The sequence below is a fragment of the Suillus subalutaceus genome (genome assembly GCF_016647625.1).
Source record: "Suillus subalutaceus strain FC151 chromosome Unknown DFJ58scaffold_32, whole genome shotgun sequence".
NCBI lineage: Eukaryota > Fungi > Basidiomycota > Agaricomycetes > Boletales > Suillaceae > Suillus > Suillus subalutaceus.
In genome coordinates, this window is record NW_024540281.1 from 148922 (window position 1) to 164410 (window position 15489).

The window sequence follows — 15489 nt, forward strand, 5'->3', positions numbered from 1 at the left end:
GGGTGTTGTGGTCCTATATTTGACAATCAGTCTAAGCTGTGGACTTGACCACACTCCATGTGATGAACTACCTCCGAGTGGCACAATCCATGAGCCCATTGTTCCGAGCCCCTCTGATTCCCTACTTTCTATTTGATGATACTATCCTTGTGTTACTCAACGTACAACTTAAAGCTTTTGAATGACTGGGATCGTAAACGGCAGCATCAATTGCATACAATACATCGTAACAGAACAGGGAACATTTCATAGACGGAATGACTGCTACAATGCTTCCATGGTCTGGTATGAAACATTTACTCATCCGATTGCGTTACCAGGGTCTCCTACGCACCCGCACCCTCCCATTCGCGCGTAGAATGTAGGCCGTAGTCCTCCTACGCCAATCGCCGACCTTGTTGTCGTCTGGCTCGAAGACCTGGGATGCGAAGAACGAACTCCAGCCGACCGTGCGTAATGTCTTGATTTTCCTTGCGAGCACGAGACTTGCCTCCAGCTCTCGTGTGCGTACCTTGGAGGCGGATCCGATGAGCTTGCATGTACGGCAGAGCTCTGGGCCGTGAGGAAAAGGCAGATCTTCGGTACAGGCTCCGGAGTGAGACTCTTCTTTTTTGTCATCTTGGTCTACTGAATAGGATATGAGTCCAGCGGTAGTCTCAGTTTCTAGTTGACTGAGGATGTTTCCGGTGGGTGGAGATGCAGCTTTGGGACTGAACGCTGTTCGGAGCGTGTGGTCGAAGGCAAATGGAGTGTCGTAGTGCTCGATGTGCTTTTCCACCATTTCCTCGTCTGAAAGAAAGATACCAAGGTGAAGATCAGTCAGCTGGGTTAGTGGTTCCAGTGATTCCGCGAAGTTGTCCTGTCAAGCATCGGATTTTGTTGAAAATGAAGTGATACAGCTCATCATACCGTCAATTTCGTGATGTCATTGAAGTAATTCGGAATTGGCGAGTGCACAACTGCAGTTGAGCTTTCTTCAAAGCAAGCCCAGCAGCAGGAGACGTCTAGCTGTTCCGAGCAACTGAGATGAAGGATCTTTATAGAAGGGAATGTAGATGCAACAATTTTCAGCAAAGGTACGTCAATTCTCCAGAGTTTTGTCATTGTGAGAGACGTCAGCTTGAGGAGGGAAACCGCGGGATTAGGGGTGATTGCTAGTGGGGAGAAGATGCGCTTGAGTCGGGTTGTCTGGGATTGTCTTCCGTCTGATGAGAAAGATATCATCAGATGTTTCAGGTTCCTATAGAGAGATGGGTTCCACGATGCTGCTTCCAAGAGCGTGCGATGGTGCTATAAGTGTTCTGTCAAGTTTCGCTGGTTAGTGTGAGAGAGCATATATACGAGCAAACAGACTTGACGTAGTCGAATCCAACACTGTCACACAGGGCATTGCGGGAAACCAATGAGAAGTGAAAATTTGTATATGCAGCAAGTTGCTTTGCAGACGAGACGCGAATGGAAGAAAAATAATGACGCAGAGCGACGTGTCTAAACTGAGAACAAACCAGAGAGAACGAATGGATATGGAAGAAGCAGCCAGACGGGCAAGAGTCGAACAAGAAAGAAGCGATATAATCGACGACCTCGATCGGAAGTTGAGGTGTCTTTACGTGAGTGATTGTATTTTGATCTGCTGCAAGGATGTCCTTGGGTTGGCTCTCGCGTTGCTCTGGAGCTGGCGAGGTGAAAGTATGGGTGTATGCACTTGGTGAGCTAGGAATCAACGAGTCAAGATCATCCTCATCGAAAATCGTCTTCGAAGTCAGGGCTCTCCGACGAGGTCGTGTCACAACTTAAAGACATCGTTGTTTGAAGAAAGTGTCAAGGAGAGAAGCGGCCATATCTATAGTATCAGGGGTGTCACGTGCACGTTAAATTGGTGATCACGTGAAATGCATGATAATGAATTGCAGTTTCGACTTTGAACAACAGTGGCGACTCTGCGAGGGCTCGCGCTTGAGCCTTGCAACCGGCTCAGGAGGCGTTGTAATTTGTGGAAGACCTAGCTAAGTACACCTCAAAGTATACTCGTTGGCTGAACTATACAGAATGGAGGGTAAGACTAACTGGGTTTACTTTTATAGATACACCTCCATCCTCTTTCACAAATGCGCACATCTAATGGGCAACCTAATGTTTCCAACGTTCATGAAACCGCCGCAGAAAATAATGGAAAACCAAAGGCATATAGCGCACTATATGCCCTTCAGTTGAGAGCCTTCATAGATGCTGCGGAGGATGTGGACGCGGACCCAGATACAATCGAGGACCTACTCGAAGGTTTGGAAGACGGAGATGGAGAAGAGGAAATCCAGGAGAGCGACCTTGATGAAGACTTAGACTCAGAAAGTCTGGCTCTCCCTGCGCATGAGCAGCACAGTGCTATAGAGGGGAGTGGCGACCTGGACGATCTCGAAGTGGAAACCGAGGTCATCGAACGACTGAAACGGGAAGGTAGGTATTTTCAAATATGGGAGTGCAGTCCACGGAACTTCTTGTCAATGAAGCGTGTCCTTGAGCTGATGTCACTTCTACCTTAGCAGATGGAGCATGGTCGAAGGAAGAAACCCGAAAGATGATGCATCACTTGAAAGAACACGGTAAGCCTACGTCATCACAAACACGAAAGTTATAGGCTCAATTCCAACAGGAATGAGTTCCTTCGTCAGAGAATATGTCATCACTCAAAATATCCCGATAGTGAAACTTCTTTTCGCTTTTGGGATTTCCTTGGTAGCCCAGTCGTTTCATCTACATACAATGGAACTCGTTAACTTGAACTATAGTGCCCCGAATTGCGGAATAAACAACCTCAAACGATGCTCTATTTTCTGCGGGTCGCGATGTCTAAGGAGTGGGTAAAACTTCATAGCCCTTCTTGAGCATTGCTAACGATGATCCGAATATTTCATACATAAGGCTTCATCTCAGGGAAAAACTGCCTCAGTATAATACCCTTGCGGACGCGGTTTCCCTAATACAAGCCTCAAAACGTGTGGTTGTGCTCACCGGTGCTGGCATTAGTCTGTCTTTTACCCCCTCGATTAGGACTGCATCACTGAATCTGTGTATAGGCGTCTCATGTGGTATTCCGGACTTCAGTGTGTGACTCCTTTTTGCACTTTAAACGCGTTATCATCGGGGGTTGTTTAGGGTCGCATAATGGTTTGTACGCGACGCTGAAGGAACGGGGGACCTATGACCTTGATGACCCTCAACAGATGTAAGATGATCAGCTATTCTATATACTCCTAATCTGACACCTGTTAGGTTCGATATACACTATTTTAGAGAAAACCCTGCCGGTGAGAGATTTTATCTTCTGTGAGGCGTCGTTAACTCGGATTCGCTTTACACAGTGTTCTAGTAAGTATCGATGTTCTATGATACCTGACCCAGGCTGATATTGTAGCCATCAAGCTCATTTGCGAGGTTGTTGCTCCGACCCTGAAAGATAATGCTTCAACTGATGCGACAATTACAGCCAGATATATCCGTCTAATTTTATACCTTCTCCTTGTCACCGATTCATCAAAGCTATAGAAGATAGAGGCAAGGTAGGTGGCATGTTTTCCATAGGGTTAATGAACCTCACGAAGGTTATCAACAGCTTCTCCGGGCAAGTCTTGTCATTCCCTCTCCTCGCCCAAAGTTGACGAAAGTCATCACCAGAACTACACCCAGAACATTGACACACTAGAAACACTCACCGGAATTACTCGCGTATTGCAGTGCCATGGATCATTCGCAACTGCTACGTGCATCCAATGCAGACGGCGTACACCAGGGACAGAAATTGAAAAAGATATCATGGAACATCGTGTCCCGTTCTGTACTGTGTGCTTGGAGGCCAAAAAGGAAGCGGAGGAAGTCCGTCAGGCTGCTTTCAAGAAAAAGGCCAAGAAGCGAGGTAGGAAGGAATGGGAAGAGGGGAGTGATGAAGAGGAAGAGGCAATACCAGTTGGCGTGATGAAGGTCAGTTTTCTCCTGTTGTTCTGTTTATGCGAGTTCTCGATGACGTGAGTGCCCAGCCGGACATCACTTTCTTTGGAGAGAAGCTCGCGGATGACTTTGAGCACGCTCTCGAGGACGATCGAGATAAAGTTGACTTGTTAATCGTCATCGGAACCTCACTGAAGGTCTCACCTGTATCCGAGATTCTGTGTAAGTTGAAAATGCATACGATTCTAATACAAGCAGCTGATCTTTGGCAGCGCATCTTCCGCATTCTGTTCCTCAGGTCAGTGTCTTATTATCAGCGTGCTGTTCGTTCTCTGAGCCAAGTGTCGCGGTAGATTCTGATCAACAAAACTCCTGTCCGACATATTAACCCTGATGTTCGTTTACAGACCTCACTTGGGATATTAATAGCACTAACCACCTGTTCGCAACGATTAGATCGTCCTTCTTGGTAATGCAGATGACATTGTTCAACACCTCTGCGAGCAGCTTTCGTGGGAGTTGCCACCGCCAGTGGAGAAGCGTCTCGAGGTTCCGTCACTAGCGAGACCAGCAAAGCGCACCTCAGGTGAAATGATGGGCAAAACGGAGCCTATTCGTGTTGCGAAGAGGTGTGTTGTCAAATTATATAGTGATCCTTGCGCGTTGCTTGATCGAGTCTTGATCTAGCCACGTATGGCTGTTTGAAGGAGCCGAAGGGGGCAAATGGGTGCGGGATATCGAGGAAAAGTTCTTGGAAGAAAATGCGGGATCCGAATCGCGTACAACGCAAAGTCGAGTCCCGAAAGAGGGTCCAGAGGTAAAGAAGTCGCGGACTCGGTTAGGCTGACACTATAACACCGGCGTCCTTCGACGTGCTTTGCTTCTGGTAAACGGACATGGATGTTGCGGAGATCACGAACTTGATGTACTTTATATATATAAAACTCTAAGCTTGTGATATTCAGATGCGTACTAGGTCATATTTTTCGCGATGATAGGAAGCGTCGAACCGCTAGAGAATCTAGCGCTCGATACGAACGCTTGCCTCGAAAAATAAAGTCATTTAAGGATACCAATACGTGACTGGCTAGCAGATATGATAAATACCCTCGTCACTTTGCTCATGGGAATCAACATCAAGAGCTGCCAGCCATCTTATGATAAATATTATGCTCGTCAATAGATTGCCACAGCGCGAAAAAAATGGTATATTAGCCATGAGTCTACGACTCAGTGTCCTCAAAGATAACCTCCCCGTTCCCTTCACTTCTCCTTCCGGGTATATTAATCTTCCCTGACGAGCCCCTGCTCGCCTTCCTTCCGTGTCTTCCTGGAGCGCTCACAAAATCGGGCAGATGCGTTATCGAGCCATTGGAAACATGGGAAGATGAGCCATTTGGGGCATATGAAGCAGAGCCATTGGGGAAATACGGTGTAGAGCCGTTTGGAAGGTGTGATGTAGAGTCGTTTGAAGCGTGTGAGACCTGGTTCTTTCGTATCGAGGGTAGGTAAAAATCATCAACTTCATCATCCTCTTCAGTCAATGCTGCGGTGTAGCCTGCGGGAGTACTCGAATATGAACGGAAGTGCCGGATGGAGTTGTACGAGCCCTTGCGGAGGTGTGTGGCGTATGAGTAGAGTAATAGTGCGAAATATATCTGTGTGATTTGAGAGTTTAGAAGCGATGTGCATGAATTGGTGGTCATGTACCTTTGCGAGCCAGCTGATGATGATGACACCCATGGCAGTGCCCTTCTCCTCATGCCACAAATTATTTGCTTCTAGAGCCCGCTGCTCATCCGTCATATTGTAGATTATAGCTGGCGCATCATGTCGTATGGCCTCTTGCGCATGTGAATTGGAGATTTGCTGCCCATCATGCGAGGTATAAGTCCACCAGATAACGGAGAAGAACACCGTCCAAGTTGTTGAGAAGATGTGATCGACGAAGAAGAAGTACGCAAAATAGAGTGTGTGCTGAGGGTTCTCCTGTCAAACGAAGACGATGTCAGCTGGAGATCGAGTATTGTGCCAAAGCGACGAACATCTTTGACGGATTTCAGTCCCCAGCTTAGTGCGACGAGACCGAGAACTGAATATATGTACAGACTGAGCTGTGCAAAATTGCTACCTGCACCGGTCATAACGGCGATCAAGCCATACACGCCTGCTACTTTGTTGAGGAGCTGCGAGGTAAGTTATATTTGCGACGCTGGTTGAAGGAAAAGACTTTGACGCTTACTGCGAACAGTAGGACAACAGTGACGCCAGTTTTAAGGTCAGTAATACCAAGGAAAGTGGAAATCGGCCAGAGCCTCCATTCAGGGCGAAGCATGAGTTTCATATGCAAGTCATGTATCACGCACGAGTTACAACAAAGGTCGGGAACGAGGGTCAGTGTACTTGTAGCGGAACCCGGAAGAGAAGGATAGCTTTGTGACTTAGTCAGCCAGTGCGTTCTCATGAGTCATCGCAGCTTTCTCAGAGTCTATTATAACTCAAAAAATACTTACCAGATTACTTAACGAACTTATATGAGTGAGATTCCTCTACAAATATTCACCACACAGTCGCCGTGCGAGGGCTAGGTCATTCGTTTCAATATCCTGTCACGCTTGCATGGATTGCGGCCAATTTAAAGTCAGAATGGAACCGGAGTTCGTGGCCGTCTGCGGCGACACACTCGGAGTCGGAATGTCAGGCAAATTCGGTGAGCTCCGATTTACTATGCTTTGACCTCAAAGTCCTGACGAATGTGGCATTGGAAGGGAAACTTATTGGCCGACATTTAGCATGGATGAAATTGACAAGGTGGACACACTGGATGCGCGTGGAGCCTGGCCGGTGACGAGCTTGATTGAACGTCGAAAGTGCTCTACCTGAAACTACTCGCCGGTACTCGCGCTCGATTTGCTTCGCTGGGTCCGTCGGTGCTGGTTGCCTGCCTGCTGTCGGTGGTGCGTGATGGTCACGACTTCTTTGAGGTGGATTCAGAACTGCCACTTTATAGATGTGAAGTGATGTGTTGTCTGCAAGACTGAGAATGCGGCAATGCACGGCCGGAAAACTTACACAGTCTAAGCCAGGGTCACAGAGCAAGAATTTGTACTGCTCATTATAGGGAATACGACAAACGCTAAGCCATACTCTCAAATGCGAAGTTAAGAACGAACAGATATAGCAAGAGATGACAAGTCACAGGAAAGAGCATTGATGGTCCATATTGAATAAACACTTCTATGAACGTTCGCCGCGCAGCCGCCTGGCAAGAGCAAGGTCCTTTGGTTGAATAGTCACACGTTTGGCATGGATAGCAGCCAAGTTGGTGTCCTCAAACAGCGACACAAGGTACGCCTCAGCCGCTTCTTGCAACGCCATTACGGCCGATGATTGGAATCGGAGGTCGGTCTGCGATATGAACGTCAAATGAATCCAATTGACGAAAATCCTCTTACCTTAAAGTCCTGTGCAATTTCGCGGACGAGGCGTTGGAAGGGGAGCTTGCGGATGAGCAGCTCCGTCGATTTTTGGTACCTGCGAATTTCGCGAAGGGCTACCGTGCCAGGACGGAAACGATGTGGCTTCTTGACACCTCCGGTCGCCTGAGGGAAGGAGGTTAAGTGGGTTTAGAAAGAAAGGCACAACATACCGCATGCCCAGCTATGGGAGCCTTTTTTCCTGATTTCACTGCGAGCTGCTTTCGAGGAGCCTTGCCTGGTTGTGAATGAGCATCGGTGGCAGCGGACCGGAGAAGCTACAGCGACTTACCACCTGTGCTTTTGCGGGCAGTTTGCTTGGTGCGGGCCATTGATAGAAAGAGCAGAGTGTTGATGGTCAAGATAGTGTAGACGGTTAGATGGGTTACTGGTCCTGGGCACAATGCCTTTGAAGTGGAACTGCTTTATAGAATCGCGTCGCGTGGTCACGTGTGGAGTCTTGTTCAAGGTCCACCCATTGTGTCCTGTGTCAATGACGACTCTATCTCCCATTGTCCAAAAAATGTGGACTTCTCCGCCAATCCCTTTGACGTGCTTATGAATGTATTTCGAAACATAGTTTAAGTATCCAATTCAACATGCTCGTTTACACACCTTGCCGGAATGTTCACGTCGGAACTCTAACAACACATCATATACCAGAGGCCAATGTTGCCAGTCGTACTGCATATAAGCACACATCGAAGCGTCAAAATTAAAATAGATAGAAATACAGTAAGGTACACCACAGATACGAATAACAAGATATGTCAAGCCTATGAACGCTCCCCACGCAACCGCCGTGCAAGAGCAAGATCTTTAGGCTGAATAGTGACACGCTTGGCGTGAATAGCAGCCAAGTTAGTGTCCTCGAAGAGCGAGACGAGGTACGCCTCAGCGGCTTCTTGAAGAGCCATCACGGCAGATGATTGGAAGCGCAAGTCAGTCTGACGAGCGATCAGACCCGAGAATTACAGTGATACAAAAGCGACTTACCTTGAAATCCTGTGCGATTTCACGAACAAGACGTTGGAAGGGGAGCTTGCGGATGAGGAGCTCTGTTGATTTCTGGTACCGACGGATCTCACGAAGAGCGACGGTACCGGGGCGGAAACGATGGGGCTTCTTGACACCACCAGCGCTCTGAGCAAGTATTGTGAGCAGAGTCCAGATTGTTAAAAGATTGCACGTACTGCTTGTGCGGTCTTGCGGGCTGCAGACTTGGCTGCCAATTGCTTACGAGGGGCTTTGCCTGATAGCCAATGAGCTCGAGTCCTATGTGCTAAATAGGAAGGGTGACTTACCACCAGTAGACTTGCGAGCGGTTTGCTTGGTACGGGCCATTGTTTAATCAAAAAGGATAATTGCACAAAGTACAGACAAATGGATGTTGGTATAGAAAGAGCATATTAATTGCCTCGGCCTATATACAGGCGCGTCGCGTCACATCACGTGGTGCTCGTGTCCCAATCAACATTCCAGATGCGGTAATTCAGCACAGCCACATGCCACGGTATATAACCCAGTTCAGAGATTGCGGTGCTCCTGTATCGACTCGTCACACCACAGTAAACTCACACACTTTACAACACTCCATTTTCAACTCAATACAATGTCTGGCCGTGGAAAAGGTGGCAAGGTGAGCCCGAGAGTCGGTGTTGTTTCTGGTTCCAGTCTGACATATCTTGAAGGGTCTCGGAAAGGGTGGTGCCAAGCGTCATCGCAAGATTCTTCGTGACAACATCCAGGGTAAGTCATTCGGCAATGACTGCCCTTATCTTTTATAACTGGTGTGCCTAGGTATAACAAAGCCTGCTATTCGTCGTCTTGCCCGTCGTGGTGGTGTCAAGCGTATCTCTGGTCTTATCTATGAGGAGACCCGTGGTGTCCTCAAGATCTTCCTTGAAAACGTGCGTGTACAGGCTCATTGAATTTAAGCATGTATGCTCATGGTTTGCTGTAGGTCATCCGTGACTCGGTAACATACACTGAGCACGCAAAGCGGAAAACTGTCACTGCCCTTGATGTGGTTTACGCTCTGAAGCGCTCAGGGCGTACTCTGTACGGTTTCGGAGCATAGATGTTGGAGGATTTCGCCGCAGCTTGTTGTATTGTATATGTACCATTATAATCGTATGTCCTTGTCTTATGGAAGATATTTGAAACATTCCGCTACTTCCACTGGGGGGATACAGCATGCAATGGCTCGTCTATATTTCTGCTGCTTGCTCACTGCATTTCCATTTGCATACTTACTATATTCCCACAACTTCCCTTCCCACTGCCTTTCCTGGTTTTCGACGTAACGCGTCTATGAAGCACCAACTCCTCCCCTCCCAGATTGACAATTCGTCGTTGAACTCGACCTTTCGTGCGCACCTGCATCTCCGCCAGGTTAAAGACGGTAGCCTGTAGAACAGTGGTTTGGGATGAGAGTGAGGCGACTAGTATCTCTTGCCTGTCCAAACCAGCACATCGCCGATTTTCCCGATCCCCTCCCCGCATACTATTCGCATACTTCTAACAAATATCAACTCCCGTGCTCGCTACTCTTCTGTCTCCCTAGAGCGTCCCTCAGTCTCATTATTCGTCGACCACGGAGCGCAATGCGAAGTCGAGATCAAGCAGTGGCTCGGCGCATTGATACGTTGGACGCATATATCCATGATAGGGCTTCAAGCTTTACCTCCCATCTTTCTGGCCCCATTCACCCTTGCCATCTCCTAACCCAAAGTGAAACACAACTAACACAAACTAACACAAACTAGCCCGCGGTCACACAACCGTGCGTAGTAGCGCCCACAGCTGTGCAGGACTCAATAGAGCTGGAAGGTGCGTCAGTCGTCCCCAACATTAATGCTATTCGTGACTCGGCTGATGTGTGGGCTCGTACGGCTGTAGTGGATGCTAAAATGCGCCTTGTGTTGTTTCGGTTGAGGCTTGCAAGGGTACACTGGAAGTTTGCGATGGCGCACCAAAACTCGAATACGGTGCTGAATACGAAATGGGTGTACATACACTGTACAAGTACTGTACATACCAATAAGGAGTGATAAGATTAGCACGTACCTAGGTGAATTGAATGTCCGCCAAAGTTCGCCAACTGGCCGTCTTTTTGCCGCCGGACTGCAGATATATCCGCTGTAGCGCCGGACTCTGTGCCGGACTAGTTTTGGCCGGAGGGTCGGTTTCAGTGACTTTTTCTCAGGCTTTGTCGTCCAGCGCCATTCAATACTACCGCTCCTGCACTTCCCGCATCCCTCCTTATGCCACATCAACGTACGACGGACAACTGGTGTCCAATCTGAAAGTCCCCTGCCGTGTAGTACTACTGTGTGCAGGTTCTGTCTCGACATCAAACCCCATTGTTGTAATGAATGCGCGATCATTCTGGGTAGCAAACAGGACATGCCACGGGGTATTTTTCCGTGGGTTTGGAAGGAGCTGTGGACGGCAAACATATAGACGTCGTGGTTGCCGATTTTCAATACGATCTTGGCGCACAAGCTCAACACCAACTACTAGGACAGTGGCAGCATCGGCCAGCGCAGCTTCTTCTTCGTCGTCGTCTTCTCCCTGTCACAACTCTATTCGTTCTTTAGAAATTGGATTGTCGAATCATCCATAGTAGTGGATGCGGTCGATATTCCGTATTATCTATTAGCATGCGGTTTAGTATTTTATCCTACAGACTCGTTTTCAAATTTGTTTTCGCACTCTGGATTATTTAGCCCACGGGAAGAAGCACTGATCACCTGCAAATTGACGGTCCAGCACGGAAGTCACCTGAAGTCACCCCAGTGATGAAGGTGTGGGAGCAAACAGCCGTTTATTGAAACGAGCTAGGTGACGCAAATTTCAAACCGCACAATACACGCACCTCTGCAGTTTAGAGCAAGAGACCCACAATCCCTTCGAAGTCCACCTCAACACCATCAACCTCCAGTAAAATGTCGAAGCCCGTTCCAATCACTACACCCCTGCGAAAGTTCAAAGGCCATGAAGAAAGCATAAAGGCAATCGCAGAGGCTGCAAATGAGCTCATTACAATATTGTTTAAACAGAGTCATGGAAGTCAGAGATATGTATTCGGGTGAAAAAGATGGCTTTGCGCGGGCCCCATCGTGTCGTCATCGACAGTATGCATCAATTATCATTCACGAAGGAGATGGTACATGACATTCGACAGTCGATCAAAGATCGATCACGCAGTGCCTGACATATGCTAATTGGGATGAGAATTTTGGTAAAAGAACTGGTGTGAAACTCACTTGGTCTCTCGGCGGTCCAGGTATAGGGACTATTGATTCTATGGTAGTAACTAGTACCAATGGTAGATAGCATTCCCAAACACCCACGATGACAATCCGTTGAATGCAGGGCTCGCGTAGCATCTGTAGAGAGGGCTCGCTGAGGTTAGCGACCATGTTATACTGGTACATTTGTAGGGCAGGATTCCAATGCTGATGGACTTGGGAGGGAATTGGTGGGTGAATGAGAACTGAAACCAGTTTGACCGGGAGCGGACGAAGCTCGAAGTAGATATGAATGACGAGCAGAAGGTTGGAAGCAAAGCGCTCCTCCGTGATAGAATATGTGACGAGTTTGAGATGCCAGAAAAGAAAACTTTGGCTGCATGCGGAACACACAGAACTTGGGAGTCGACGGGATGAAGGGATGATATTGCAGTAAACTATAAGCATGCATTCGAAGGAGTGACACAAAAGTGGGACGCATGTATGCACTGAGGCGCTAGGGTATAATTATTGTCGGGGACGACGGGTATGATAATAGGGTGCATTCTTGCTGCAACAGTGATGAAGGTGTGGGAACGAACAGCCTCATGTCCTGGGCGTCTATCGAAACGAGGCAGGTTCTGGGAGGGAGTGGAGCAGCGTAAAACGCACAATGCACGCACCTCTGCAGCTTAGAGTAAGACACCCACAATCCCTCCAAAGTCCACCTTGAGCACGCCCAACACCATCAACCTTCAGTAAAATGTTGAAGTTCATTCCAATCACTACACCCCTGCGGGAGTTCAAAGGTCACGAAGAAGGCGTAAAGGCAGGCATAGTTTTCCGTGATAAACGATGGATGGTTACGAGTTCGGACGACAAGACGGTTCGTCTGTGGGACTTGAAGACAGGTGTTATGTTGAAGAAGATGGTGCATAGCAATGGGGGGTACCGGCATTGGCGATATCACGAGATGAGCGATTGATAGCAAGCGGTGATTATGATGGAAATGTCATAATCTGGCACGGGGAAACTGGCGAACGTCTCACCCAAGTCAGAGCCCACTCCGATCATATCTACTCGCTAGATTTTTCTCCCGATGGAAAAATACTGGCCACTGGTTCAAGGGACGGAACAATGAAGCTATGGAACACCAAAACCTGGGAGCAACAAGGAAATTCAATCAATTGTGGTACTTTATACAACTCAGGTCCCTCCATACGGTATTCGCCGTCTGGAGAACTTCTTGCCATTGCAACACAGAACAATATCCAAATTTATAATTCAGGCACGAAGGAACGCGTCACATCCTTCAAGGGTCACACAAATTACAACTTGGCACTTGTGTGGACGCCCGATGGCACACGCCTTCTCACAGCCGGCGATGTTTACGATCCTACCATACGCGAATGGGATACAACAAACTGGCAGCAGGTCGGTGATCCTTACACCGGTCACACTCACAACATATATTCCATCGCCGTTAATCCTGCTGGCACACTCGTCGCCTCCACATCTCATAATAGTCATGTCTGTCTCTGGCGGCTCTCAGATCGACAAACCATTGCCATATTCCACCACCCTTCCTGGACGCAATGCGTCACTTTCTCCGTGGACGGTGGGCACATCTTCAGCGGAGGGGGGTGGCGATTGGATAATCTCAGAGTGGGCAGTACCCAACGGCATCAATTCAAAGGCACGTTTCCGTCTTTGACTCATATACCACAAATTGAGCATGGTTCGTGCAGATCTTAACCATCACGACAGCCCGCATTGCATGCATAGATGGAGACTTATCCACCGCCGAAGATCTACTCACCCAAGATATCAACACCAATCCGAACAACCACACTTCCTATGCTCATCGCTCATTTGTTATGGCCCGTAAACATGACTGGGACCACGCCCTTCAGGATGCAATTAACGTAAGATTCGCTGATCCATCATCGCCCCCTTTTGAAAGGCTCACTCGACGGTGACATAGTCCGTTAGTATTCAGCCCTCATTGATAGGCTATATCTCCAAGGGTATTGCCCTCTGTGGGACAGGCCACATCCTAGATGCGAGGGCAGCATTTGATGTTGCATCGATGTACACGGACCAAGATTCACAAACCATTTATTTCCTACTCTTGACCAAGGTATGGTTATAGTTGCCTCGCATACTCTCCGCTTCATCATGTATTTCAGGCCATCGCGCTCTTCAATGCAGATCAACACGACGAGGCAAACCTGCTCCTCAAAGAACTCGCTACCGGTTGTCCGAATGCGGATGCTCTTGCGTGTCGTGTCGTGCAAGTAAGTATCATCCATGCTTGATCATCGATACTCATCTTTACAACTCGCACATTAGGCATATCTATGTGTTCAAATTGGAACTAAGGCCTTGGATGGCGCACGTTACGACGAAGCCACCGACCACTTCACTGCCGCTGTTAACTCCAGCGCTTTATCATCGAAATCGGACATTCATGAAATTTACGAGGATTTGGTGGTGGTATGTTAATGTACACATCCGAAATAGTTTTCTCGACTGAGTGTCTTGTCCAGCTCTTCGGCTGGGATCTCAAATCGTTGTGGCTCACCGCACACCAGAAACGTTGTCATACACTCCTTCGGGCAGGTAAACTTCAAGATGCCGTGAAATCATACAGACACATGATGGACAATATCGACGAAACAACGAAGGTCAGCTGCCTTGAATGGTCCGATGGCAAGTCCGGAGTTCGTAATGTCGCGCAGGCTACAATCCTCACATCCATTTCACTCAGATTTCAAGAAAGAGTGTAGTCCACTCTGTTTTGTCAACGGAAATGCTGCCCTCGCTGCAAGCGATTATGACAGGGCTATCGACCTATACTCAGCAGTCATCGACCTGGACTCTGCATCTGATGCCGTCTTTATAAAGCGTAGCATGGCCAGGTTAGAAAGAATGCTGTGGGAGGACGCGCTTCTCGACGCGCGAAAGGTGCGATGGCGTCTACGTTTTCGCAGCTCATGTTGACTTCGGCGATGGATAGGTAACAGAACTTAATCCGTCGTCTCACATTGGATACCAGTTGAGTTATACGGCGCTGTGTGGCGCGCAATGTTACGACAAAGCCACCGAGTCCTTCACAATTATGTTGTCCAAGTTGGACGATGCTCCCGAAGCACAGATACGAGGTGAGCCATGGAACACCCCTGCATGGTCTCGAAATGCCTATCTCTTTCTGCAGACCTACGTCAGCAGTATGTCTGTCCATTTGAAATAGAAGACGCTATTCAAGGAGCCGCTCGAATTGAACTCAACAATGCCCCCCTTCGTCTGCTCAACACCTCTACGGGTCTTTTGTGCGATAGAACGGCACAAATAAATGCCTTCAAAACGAGTCGACAGTACATTGACCTTATCTCGTTTCAAACGAAGAATTCGAACCTCCGAACGGAGCGCATCAAAGACGTAGTGGCGAAGTACTTCCGCTGTGCCCTGCTATCACACAGGTGGGAAGAGACGGAGGCGCTGCTGCACGACATCCGGGACAAAGTTGTGTACGAGTTGAAGGGAGTTGGCGGCATTGTGAAGTTGCAGTCATTCTGCAAAATCGCTCGCGATGCTGGGTATTGCTGGGCATGGATGGACACATGCTGCATCGACAAGAGGAACAATACCGAGCTTCAAGAATCGATCAACTCCATGTTCGTCTGGTACCACTACCCAGCGCTTACCATCGTCTACCTATCCGATGTCCCTCCTTCGTCCGAGCCTGGTGCACTGGCGAGGAGTGTTTGGAATGTGCGAGGATGGACCTTTCAAGAACTCGTCGCTCCAAAAGTTGTCATCTTTTATCAGAAGGA

General features: G+C 48.3%; 6 protein-coding genes across 6 annotated transcripts; 2 read left to right on the forward strand and 4 right to left on the reverse strand.

Annotated features, from left to right (window-relative positions):
• Window positions 1-313: 313 nt before the first annotated feature.
• DFJ58DRAFT_905547 (uncharacterized protein) lies at window positions 314-1803 on the reverse strand (the record flags this gene model as incomplete). Its single annotated transcript, XM_041394965.1, has 4 exons — window positions 314-859; window positions 910-1198; window positions 1354-1713; window positions 1778-1803. The coding sequence occupies 4 exons, from the start codon at window positions 1801-1803 to the stop codon at window positions 314-316; spliced, it is 1221 nt and encodes a 406-aa protein (XP_041245698.1).
• Window positions 1804-2108: 305 nt separating this feature from the next.
• DFJ58DRAFT_874485 (DHS-like NAD/FAD-binding domain-containing protein) lies at window positions 2109-4977 on the forward strand (the record flags this gene model as incomplete). The annotated part of the gene is made up of 17 exons (XM_041394396.1): window positions 2109-2454; window positions 2541-2600; window positions 2651-2733; window positions 2787-2854; window positions 2920-3023; window positions 3075-3101; window positions 3154-3223; window positions 3271-3305; window positions 3360-3366; window positions 3421-3432; window positions 3485-3557; window positions 3625-3975; window positions 4032-4164; window positions 4215-4240; window positions 4296-4337; window positions 4399-4571; window positions 4630-4977. 17 exons carry the CDS (start codon window positions 2109-2111, stop codon window positions 4787-4789), a joined length of 1770 nt encoding a protein of 589 aa, XP_041245699.1. The 3' UTR covers window positions 4790-4977.
• A 188-nt stretch (window positions 4978-5165) lies between these two features.
• On the reverse strand, window positions 5166-6277 carry DFJ58DRAFT_726067 (Inositolphosphorylceramide synthase subunit Kei1-domain-containing protein; the record flags this gene model as incomplete). The annotated part of the gene is made up of 4 exons (XM_041385322.1): window positions 5166-5600; window positions 5653-5931; window positions 5988-6128; window positions 6185-6277. The coding sequence occupies 4 exons, from the start codon at window positions 6275-6277 to the stop codon at window positions 5166-5168; spliced, it is 948 nt and encodes a 315-aa protein (XP_041245700.1).
• A 902-nt stretch (window positions 6278-7179) lies between these two features.
• Window positions 7180-7750, reverse strand: DFJ58DRAFT_726068 (histone 3; the record flags this gene model as incomplete). Its single annotated transcript, XM_041385323.1, has 4 exons — window positions 7180-7350; window positions 7398-7544; window positions 7592-7656; window positions 7711-7750. 4 exons carry the CDS (start codon window positions 7748-7750, stop codon window positions 7180-7182), a joined length of 423 nt encoding a protein of 140 aa, XP_041245701.1.
• Window positions 7751-8006: 256 nt separating this feature from the next.
• On the reverse strand, window positions 8007-8803 carry DFJ58DRAFT_778968 (histone-like type 2). The gene is made up of 4 exons (XM_041389667.1): window positions 8723-8803; window positions 8612-8670; window positions 8415-8561; window positions 8007-8365 (listed from the first exon to the last, which is right to left on the reverse strand). The coding sequence occupies exons 1-4, from the start codon at window positions 8760-8762 to the stop codon at window positions 8195-8197; spliced, it is 417 nt and encodes a 138-aa protein (XP_041245702.1). The 5' UTR covers window positions 8763-8803; the 3' UTR covers window positions 8007-8194.
• Window positions 8804-8956: 153 nt separating this feature from the next.
• Window positions 8957-9673, forward strand: DFJ58DRAFT_274799 (histone-fold-containing protein). The gene is made up of 4 exons (XM_041379610.1): window positions 8957-9057; window positions 9110-9167; window positions 9219-9328; window positions 9382-9673. Exons 1-4 carry the CDS (start codon window positions 9031-9033, stop codon window positions 9496-9498), a joined length of 312 nt encoding a protein of 103 aa, XP_041245703.1. The 5' UTR covers window positions 8957-9030; the 3' UTR covers window positions 9499-9673.
• Window positions 9674-15489: the final 5816 nt, after the last annotated feature.